The sequence below is a fragment of the Montipora capricornis genome, chromosome 7 (assembly GCF_036669925.1).
Source record: "Montipora capricornis isolate CH-2021 chromosome 7, ASM3666992v2, whole genome shotgun sequence".
Classification (NCBI taxonomy): domain Eukaryota; kingdom Metazoa; phylum Cnidaria; class Anthozoa; order Scleractinia; family Acroporidae; genus Montipora; species Montipora capricornis.
The window spans coordinates 33,042,044-33,053,079 of NC_090889.1; the positions used below are offsets into that span (position 1 = coordinate 33,042,044).

Sequence of the window (11,036 nt, forward strand, 5' to 3'; positions counted from 1 at the left end):
TAAAAAAAATACAGCAAAAGGAAAGAGAAGCATGGATGGACACAAATGGACAAGATTGAAACGGATTGCATTTGGGTAATCTTGAAAAAAGTCGGCCCGACGTTTGTCAAGTTTATGGCAAATCGCCTGGACAAAGGTCGTTTTTGCACAGAATCATCTTGTTTGTGATGTAACAATAAATTTATCATTAAAGGAATGCCATGTTACCATTTTCAAGTTTTAAACGCGTGATTAACTCAAGATTTCCTCGAAAGATTAACTAACGTGACAAAGCCCCTTTAAGTTTATATGGCCGAACAAAAGAGCGCTTCTAAATGGGGAGACTGCAAATCAACTTAAAGACCCATTTTTCACCTTAGACGCAACACGATCGTTTGTTGTTTTGAATCTCGAGTAGCTTAGTCCGATCGGCCAACTAGCTTTGTCGCGCCAGTTCGTGCTGTTGAAAACATTGAAGAAACATCGACCTTAGCCTGATATCGCCGAGTGGTTTACCGTGTGGTTTTAACGAGTGAAACCGCTAAAATTACCCTTTTATCTTTATGGACTGACTGATTTAGACATTGGAGAATCACCAAAGCGAAATTTTTTACGGTTCGGCTATTCAGCAAGAAGAATAGAACAATTATGAAGCTAACGAGCTAGGTGACATTGTTTCAGTGCTGAAATGCTTGTCTTACTATAACCTTACTTTTCCTTTGTCAGTTTCGATTTGTTAGGATACCTGGGAAGCAGAAGTACGATGCTCTTTTAAACTTGTGCTTAAAAGAGGTTGCCGTCTTGGTGGAGTGGCAAGCAAAACGTGTCCGCCACCGCAATCCGTCATGTTGTTCGATACTATTCGACTTAAAATAGAAATATTTTAAACAAACACAGATAAAAATACTACGATAAAATTATGCAATGATAAATAGAGAACGTATTGAAATCAGGATATGAACGATTTATCGACAGAGAACTTTTAAAGAAGATTGCGAAAGGCTTTCTGGGATTTTTCGAAGTTTTGTAATTTCGTGATACACGAAATCATGCGGGGCGCGCGATGCATTCAGGGTGAAAATGGGCCAATTAAAGCATATCAAGTCAAACGTTGGTTTTAAAGGAGCTGGGTAAGCTGGATTATCCGGAGAAAAACCTAAGAAGGAACACAAACAACTCATGTGAAGTTGAGTCTAAGAATCGAGCCCGGGCAACACTGGTGGTAGGTCAGTGTTCCAAACATTGCGCAAACACTGCTCCTATTATCACCACCTATACTGTTCCAAATCGAGTGATTTGCGTTGTAAGCAAACTTACCTTTTGTAGCGTACTTAGAGTCGTTAAGAACTCCTGACTGTCGGGTTTTATGTCCGGCTGATAATTCCAAAATGAACCCGCACCAACAGTGGCTTTGGGCCAAATCTGAAAGTTCATGACTGTCTGAGCAGAAGGGCATCAAACAATGGTTCACAATTTTAGACTTACCCCCAAATGACCTTTTTATCGAAGACAAGAGGAGTATAGCCCGAAACCGAAAGTGACGTTACTTCTCGTCTTTGCTTTTGATTGGCGGGCAGATAACGCATGTTCGCGACACGAAGTCAAATAAAACATCGCTTCCCCTAATACTGAAGATCAGTTAATGAACTACAAGAGTTTGGGTTTTACTTGAGGAGTAACTTAAGACGAACAGCTACTGCGCTAGTCAATAGCAAGGCCTCCATTCTCAATGACGTGATTTTCTCGTTATGTGGGGCAATTTCGTACGTCAAAACGTCGCTTTTGTTCCCCGTCTCCGGGGCAATACAGTACTTCAAAAATCACAAATGCATGTAATTTTGATCAAAATTTATATATTTGAACTTTGACAAAAATAAAATCAACAATATATTAAGTGCATATATGGCCTGATTTTCTCGACGCACGAGTAACTCTGAAGTCGTCAAGGAAAAAAAAGATGGAGATGGTTATGAAACTGGACAAGTTTCTTTGTTTCATGTTTTTGTCCGTATTTTTGGCCTTGACCCTGCACAAAACACACCTTTTTTCGAGAAGATAACCAATCAAATCCTTCGATTAAATTATGCGCAACTAATTTGCGAACCCGTGCAAAGCAAAAACAAAAGGTTGTGCAGGGTCACGGTCAATTCAACATCGATTGCAACAACATTGTTTTCGCTTTTGAAAGTTCTAAGGTTTCATAACCAGTCCCTCGATTAACTATGTTAAGGGTAATAACGTTTTCATCTTCATTCGATTTCGCTTGTGACTCCGAGGTGAATCTTGTAAAAACTGTACTAAAAGTTGACGTTGACACTTGAAATGTCGACGACGCGGGCGTCACAACAAATCAAAGAAAAATGCAATTAATTCCTCGAAACACCAATTCTCTTCTTTTGTCAAACTGCCTATAGATGGTTTTCATCTGACGTCACAGCAGCCATGTTGGTGCACAGAACAACAGAGACAAAAGTCTTTGGGGAATTTGACTCTATTATAACGTAAAACATGAGCGATAATTTGCTATTGATTTGTGCACCAACATGGCTGTCTCATCACGTGATTGAAAACCATCCATTGCAACATCATGTGTGTTGGATCGCAACACTTTGACCAATCAAATTTAAGGATTTGGGTTCCGGGACGTTATGGAAAAAAGATACAAACAAATACTTACAATACCACTGGCTGACTCAGTAAACTGTGAATCGCTTTCAGGTCCGTACATCCACCAGGCCTGTGGCTTGCCACGCTCGTATAAAAGGCACTGGTCCACAAAACAGTATGCATCAGTCCAAAGCGCCATTTCTCCACCAAGGAGTTGGGCTGACTCGTGCGGATTTAACTGGGGAAAACATTGATGAGATAAGAAGAGATGGAATGGGATGGAATGGAATGGGATGAGATGGAATGGGATGGGATGGAATGGGATGAGATGGAATGGGACGGTTTGGAATGAGATGGAATGGGATGGAATGGGATTAGATGGATTGGGATGGAATGGGAAGAGATGGGATGGAATAGGATGGGATGAAATGGGATGAAATGGGATGAGATGGAATGAGATAGAATGGGATGAGATAGAATGGGATGGAAGGGGATGAGATGGATTGGGATGGAATGGGAAGAGATGGGATGGAATGGGATGGGATGAAATGGAATGAAATGGGATGAGATGGAATGAGATAGAATGGGATGAGATGGAATGGGATGGATTAGAAGAGATGAAATGGGATGATATGAAAAGGAATGGAGTGAGATGGACTGAGATAGAATGGGATGGGATGGAATGGGATGGAAAGGGATGATATGCATTGGGATGGAATGGGATGAGATGGAATGGGATGGGATAGGATGGGATGGGAAGGAATGGGATGAAATGGGATGAGATGGAATGAGATGAGTTGGGATGGGATGGAATGGGATGAGATGGAATGGGATGAGATGGAATGGGATGGATTGGAATGAGATGGAATGGGATGGAATGGGATGAGATGGAATGGGATGGGATGAGATGGATTGGAATGGAATGGGATGAGATGGAATGGGATGGAATGGGATGAGATGGAATGGGAAATATGGAAATTATTCAAAAATGCAAGCTATTCATGGCTTCGACTCCAGTGATGAGGGCACATGTTCATCTTCAGCAAAAAAGGAAGAAATATCTGGGAGAAGGATATTGGGGGTTTTCATCTGACGTCACAGCAGCCATGTTTGTGTACAGAACAATTGAGAAAAAGTCTCTTGAGAATTTGATTCTATTATAACGCAAAACATGAGCCATAATTTGCTATTATTTTGTACACAAACATGGCCTTCTCATCACGTGATTGAAAACCATCTATAAATAAATCTAAACGGGAAAGGGTTGACGCCTAGGCCACGTATGGGAGATAAAGCTCCTGTCATGTATTTCAATTTCCGCAGTTCAAATATAAGATCATTTCATATGTTCTATATCATTGAAAATGAAGTAATGTTGGCATAAGGATGATGTTTGGTCCCCAAAGGATTCGTTAGGGGCACCAACATGGCGACGATGACGTCAAGTGCCAAAACGTGACTCCACAGAGCAAAGAGGTTAAAGCCGTCGTGTTTTTTTTTTAAGTGAAACACTCGAAAACGCTTGCACAGCTCAGTTCCCTGAGGATGACCAAGAGGGACGCCAAGGTGGCGACGAAGACGTCAAGTGCCAGAATGTGACACCACAGAGCAAAGAGGTTAAAGCCGTCGTGTTTTTTTAAAGGGAAACACTCGAAAAAAGATGAGTTCGGGGTAGAAACATGGCTGCAGCTTCTTCGTTGAGGGACACCAAGATGGCAGACTGACGTCACGTGAATCAAGGACACGAAAAAATTCCCTTAACAATTTCATCATTGGCATAGACACATGATTAGGATATGGATCACGTAAGAAATCACTATTTGTCATAAAGTGTCCCACCTGACTTTGTCGGATCTGTCTAGTTACAACATACAGGGAGCTTAATTTAATAAGTGATGTTTTTGAAATGTGGACGGCAAGCGGAAGTGAGCTGTTTTCCCTTTTAACATGTCTTCACACAACCACATTTACATTCCTAAGTATCTTTTCTCCATTAGAGGCTATTAGGTTAAAAATCTGGGAGTGACTGCTGTCCTGGCATGCGAAATGTTCACTTCCGGTTGCCGGCCACATCTCAAAAACCTCTGAGCTTAAAGGTCCCCAAAAATACTTACTCCAGATGAAATATCCGTCCAAAGAGCACTGATACTCAGAGAACCAGAAAGGTACAAGTGGTTCTCCATTGAGTTTATCCTGAAAGAGAAAAGGAAATTTGAGAATGTAATTTTAACAGACTATGAAATGGCGAAACTCACGCCAATAAGTGAATAAAATGTTTTTTTTGTTATTAATTTCCCGGGCATTTCCAAAGAAGAAATAGGGAGTGCTCATAACTAGAATAGAACATATGTCCTTCGGAGAGCATCTGCATGCTCGTGAACGCCAAAAACAGTATGTCAAAAGTGTATTGTTATCGTCATTTGTCATCAACTTTTATCGATGACGCTAGCGATGAAAAAGATGCTGTATGCAGCGTGCAAACTCCCTTAAATGCAAGAGTTAGAGATAGTAATGTGCAATAACATTTCAATAGACCTATTTCTATATATTTAAATTCAGTCCTAAGCAAAAGGCATCATCTCGAGGCTCTGGGGAATAAATATAAGGATTTGTATGAGTTTATTCCCCAGAGCCTCGAGATGATGCCTTTTGTTTAGGACTGAATTTTAATATATCGAAATCGGTCTATTCCACTTACACTTGGAATCCTTTATCAATAAGAGATTTCAGCACTGTGCCGGTCCATGCCTGCAGCACTGTACCTTCAATTGCCTGCAATAAAAAAAAGAAGTGACAAAAACGATAATGATGACGATGCAGTCGATCATGTGCTAATGATGAGCTACTGAAATTTAAATTGACCAATCAGAATTCAGCGCGTGGGAAAAACAAGTCAAGTCAATTGTTCGCAATTAAAGGACCAGAAAACCATTTAAAAGATTTTGTGGCAACGTTTTTGTCAACAAACCTTGGCACCAAAACTGGGTTGCCAGCGAGCAGCCATTCGAATGTCAGCTGTTGTGTTTTGGCTGTGATTTTTTGCTCTTTCTAACTATTTTAAGACGAATTCGGTTTAGTAGTTTTGAATGAAGTGTCAGAAGACGTCGATCCTGTATTGATAATTTATTTGTGTTAACTTCGCGAAAGAAAAACTTTGTTCGCGTCCTTTCTAAAGGGAAGATCGACAACGTCGTTTACACACAGAAATGCACCGTTTTCGGCGAAAGGGCGCGGGTTCCGTATGCACAGAAGATGACTATGACGATGACGATAATGACGTTGATGACGACGATGAAGATGATGACGTCAATGACGACGATGACGATGATGGTGATGATGACGATGACGATAATGACAACGATGATAATGACGACAACAATGACGACGATAACGATCAGTGATGACAATGTTGATGATGACGACAATAACAGTGATGATGATGATGATGACGATGACAATAATGTTCTGTTTAATTTCAATAAGAAATTATTAAATTTCAACAAAAAATTAAACAGCGCTTGCACAACGACGATATCGGCAAGAACGAACGCGCCGCAAGACAAAAACAGTGGCTCTGCAAACTCCGTACATGCTTTTTACACGTCGGTTCATTTCCGTTTGGGTTCCTCGTTCTGACAACGATATTTGGAGTTATGTTCACGATGTGACCACCCGGGGATAATTTGTAAATGTTCTCTCTAAAGGTCCAACCTCTCAAACCAATTTTATTTCTGCAAGGTTGACAAAACTTTCCACGCCGAACATCTTGAAATAATGGCGAAAACAATACAATAACGCGGAGTTATAAACGGAGTCATGACGTTTACGGACTAATAATAATGCGGGTAATAATTTATTTGGGTGCATAATTTATGCATTTACATAAAATAACTTACCGCAGATGTTGACGTCAAAGCCTCTTGCCAGGCAAATGGAATTTTACCATGTAGAACCAGAAATTTCATTAGTTCTTGCTCCAGGCTTTTTGTGTCTGTTTGAGCAAACAGAGAAGTGTCATGAAAACATCTGACCCACTTCTCCGCCCGTTTGTCCGTGCGTGTACTAACAATCGTCAGGAGCTCATGAAAGGGAGCTTCTGTCGCACATGTTTGGCCTTGGAGTCCACACTTTCCCGAGTAGATTTATTTATAGAATGCCTCGCTTGGGAAATTCAGCACGCTCACCGTTGTGAAAGCCAATCAAAACAAAGCTATCTCAGCGTCAAAGGAAATATGATACTATTCGTGTGAAAAAACCTGTTTCTAAAAATAAATTTTACTCGGGAAAGGGTTGACTTGAGAAATTAGAGGAGATACAGGTCCTCTTGATTGGCTCCTGCGTTCGTTCGTCCAGTTGTTCACTGGTTCTGCCTGTTGTTCGTGTATTGATGCGTTTTCACTTTCATTAGCTCGTTGGCTGTTCAGTCGTTCATTCGATTGCTTCTTCGCTTGTTCTCTGGGACCAGTTTCTATTTTATATACATTATTTATACAGAAATTCCAGTTCAGCCTAGCTGGTTTAAATGGAGATTTGTGTATTTACCCTTCCAACCATGATACATCACAGAAGACAGACCACAACACCGGGAACTACATGCCCTACGCTTTGCGACAAGTGTGCGGGTTCTTTTACGTCCCACAGGATTATGAACATTGAAGGGTTGTGAGACGGGACCTTCGGCTTATCGTCCTTATCCGAGAAGACTAGAGAGTCTAACCATTTGCAGATGTAATTACAAAGGCAGCACTTTCTCCTCAGTTATTTAAAGACCCTGAGTGTTGGTCCGGCCGGAATTGAACTCACGACCTCCCGCGTGACAGCCCGTGCTCAACCAACTGAGCCAACGGTGCGCGGTCAATTCCCGATAAATTATCGGGCCCGAAAAGCCATGTACGAAACGGCCTTCCTCTTGTTCTGATGAGCAGGTCTTTCAACATGTTTTCAAGATAATAAATTGCAAAATGATAATGAAGTTTGTCGACATAAAATTTCTTCTTTCTTAAGATACAGAGGAAATTGCGACACAAAAAAGGCCAAAAAAAGCACGGAATACTTCGGGACTTTCGAGAAACTGACGGGCCCCAGGTTCGAACGATAATTTGTTCGTTTCTTCACTAGCTCGATTTTTCTTTTCTAGTTCTATCATTTATTCGTGTACTCGCTCGTTCATTTGTTCCCGGCTTCGTTTGCCCGTTCGCTCATTCTTTGTTTGCTCGCTTGTTCGTCTGTTTTTTCGTTGCTTTTTCATACGTTCGTTGTACGTTTTTTTTTGTTGCTTCAGAACGACTTTCGGACGACCTTGAACACTTTCCACAATTGTTCATAATGTTTCTACACCGATAATTGGCTGGATCAAAAGAAAGCCAAAAAATCCCTTATATGAGCAGTCCCAGTCAATTAACTAATATTGTAGTACATTTCTTAGCGCATTATTTGCACGTGCAAGTTCGCAAGCTTATTTCTGTTTTATAAGCCAATAAAATTCCTGGACACACAATTCGTGCTTGTTTGCGTTCTGTTCGCGCGTTTTTTATTTTTCTTTCGTAGTACTATGGACAGTAAAACTTTAGCAGCAAAGCACACATCACATTTAGCGATTGTCCAATGAAACTACATGCAAAAAATGTTTTTTCTTACTTTCGAAGGTACACGGAGAAGAATTCTCCACTTCATCGAGACCCAGGTGAAAATACTTGTCAGGAAATAAGGACATCATTTCTATCAGAATGTTCTTCATTGTGGCCACTGTAATTCCCTTAAAGAAAAGAACAGTCATTCCGACTATTACGAACATTAATTGACCTTCTGTATCTGGGACGATTTAGGAGAATAAATAAAGTGGAAAACTGTGTTGAGATGATAGGCACTTTAAATAGAAACTCAAAACACCTTTGCACAACAAAGCATATTTTAAATATTTATATAAATATTTTTAAATCGAAACTTGAGACATTTTTGTTGACTTATTTTTAACATTTACATCCTTTAAGTTTCTCTTAGTTTTCACCCTAGCAACGATCATGTAAAACGAATTCGAATACGGACGTAGAAGAAGCTCTGTATATTATGATCATTGTTAATTGTTATGCCGACCAGCGTCGGTAGTCGGTCCCAACTGCGCATGTCTTCCAGCTGACGAAGTCTTATAGTCCCATAGTCCGCGACCGAAGATAAAAAAAAAAGGAAACACTCTCGACAGTTGTCTCGACTTACAACAAATAATAATCGGGCCCTAAGCAGTTACTTCTGACAAGTTCATGAAACACAACTTACCTCTGGGTCATCGTAGAGTTGTAGCAAACCAGAAATATTGCAGAAACGTAGTCCTTTTGTTTTATTGTCGAGAGCTTTCAGTCCACCTACATGAAAACTTAAACAGGAATTAGCGTATTTAGTAACCGCTTATTACAGAGATTAAGCATCGTATTTAAATTAAGGCAAGCTGAAAGCAGTTGCGTTTGTCAAAAAGTAAGGAAACTTCTTTGATTATAGAAATAGATTTATCAACTGCGTTGACACCCAACCTTGTTTCCAAGGCTTTTTACCGCGCGAAAATACTGGGGAAAAGCCCTGGGAACAAGGTTGTTGACCAGCGTTTAGCCGGCCGCACACTAGGCGAAAATAGCGCGGCGCTAATTCCACCGCGAAGAATTCAAAGGTATTCAGCGCCAGTCTTGTTCCCCGCACACCTAGCGCACTTATTGTGTGGCTTACCTGAAGTGTGAAAACCACACTATGTCACCGAGAACCTAATTTCTCGAGCTCAATTGACCGAATGCATAAATGGCGGCCAAAAATGTATTCTTTTGTTATGTGCTAATGAGACTCACTAGCCTCGCTCTCAAGCAACCTTTCTTTTGTATTTTGTCCATGAAAACGAGGCTATTGAGGCTAATTAGCACATAAACAAAAGAACATTTTTTTGGCCGCCATTTATGCATTCGATCTATGCTTTTGAATTTTAGGACAGTAGAGTCATATGATTTACCCTGAGAACAAACTAATACATTGATTCAGTGACATTAAAGAAATTTTTAATAAACTCAGTATCGATAAGATAAAGTGTTTTGCATTACTCCCGACCCGCCCACTTAAACTGATTCATCATCACGAACTGCCTTTACATTCGCAATCAAATGACATCATAATAGCTCTTCGGATTACGAAATCATGGCATTATGTAATTGCTCAAATGCATCATAACACTTTTAATTTCTTGAAATCGAGCGTGCTCCGCCGTTCCAGGCGTTTCCGGAAATCTACTTCCGTTTCTGTTTAATCTAAAAATATTTTTGGGGGGTTATACCTTTCTGAGCTTTAACAGCAGTTCAGCGGCTTTACGATAGATTGTCCATTTCATCATCAAAGGAATAAAATGTTTACGATTCCAATTAAAGGAGGTTCGAAAGAGTTTTCTACAAGTATAAAAATGGATTCAGATCACAACACTGTCGATCCATTCAATACGATAGTTTGTTCGTTTCTTCAATAGCTCGATGTTTTTCTTTTGTAGTTCTATCATTCCTTCGTGCACTCGCTCGTTCATTTGTTCCTTCGTTTGCCCGTTCGCTCATTCTTTGTTTGCTGGCTCGTTCGTCTGTTTTTTCCTTTCTTTTTCATACGCTCATTGTTCGTTCTTTTTTTGTTGCTTCAGAACGACTTTCGGACGATCTTAAACACTTTCCACAATTGTTCACAATGTTTCTACCCTGATAATTGGCTGGATCAAAAGAAAGCCAAAAAATCCCTTATATGGGCAGTCCCAGTCAATTAACTAGTATTGTAGTACATTTCTTAGCGCGTTATTTGCAAGTGCAAGTTCGCAAGCTTATTTCTGTTCTATAAGCCAATAAAATTCCTGAACACACAATTCGTGCTTGTTTGCGTTCTGTTCGCGCGTTTTTTCTTTTTCTTTCGTAGTACTATGGACAGTAAAACTTAGCAGCAAAGCACACATCACATTTAGCGATTGTCCAATGAAACTACATGCAAAAAATATGTTTTTTCTTACTTTCGAAGGTACACAGAGAAGAATTCTTCACTTCGTCGAGACCCAGGTGAAAATATTTGTCGATCCATTCAATAGATCGACGCTTTGATATCTTTTCTCTGTTGTCAACCATTTTTTTGAGTTTGCTTGGTTCGAATTGCTGTTATGACAACGATATGGCGCTGCAGCTTAAGTATTGCGTATGTGGCATACGCGCGCGGGCTCAGCTGAAAACGCAGCCTTTGGAGCCTCCTTTAAAGTCCGTGGCTTACCTTTGAAAAGTAAATACAGAAGGAAAACCATCCTCGCTAATGTGCAGGCAAAGATGTCGTTTGAAATAAACGTAAGCTCCTCTTGATAAGGACAACTCCGCAAACCAGAACAGGCAAAGGTTTGGAATAGTCGCAACCTTCGTTTAGACGAAGGTTGAGGAAATCAATGGCGGATACATTGTCTTAGA

The 11,036-nt window shown here is 40.3% G+C and overlaps 1 protein-coding gene across 1 annotated transcript in view; it reads right to left on the reverse strand.

The window, feature by feature from the left end:
• Window positions 1-10,665, reverse strand: part of LOC138057602 (beta-hexosaminidase subunit beta-like) — a 13,016-nt gene extending 2,351 nt beyond the window's left edge. Inside the window, exons 1-8 of the mRNA XM_068903566.1 lie at window positions 10,598-10,665; window positions 8,860-8,956; window positions 8,224-8,341; window positions 6,483-6,577; window positions 5,285-5,358; window positions 4,701-4,779; window positions 2,657-2,824; window positions 1,297-1,401 (exon numbers count right to left, since the gene is read on the reverse strand). Of these exons, the coding sequence (XP_068759667.1) occupies window positions 1,297-1,401; window positions 2,657-2,824; window positions 4,701-4,779; window positions 5,285-5,358; window positions 6,483-6,577; window positions 8,224-8,341; window positions 8,860-8,956; window positions 10,598-10,665 (804 nt within the window). The remainder of the gene's footprint in view (window positions 1-1,296; window positions 1,402-2,656; window positions 2,825-4,700; window positions 4,780-5,284; window positions 5,359-6,482; window positions 6,578-8,223; window positions 8,342-8,859; window positions 8,957-10,597) is intronic.
• Window positions 10,666-11,036: the final 371 nt, after the last annotated feature.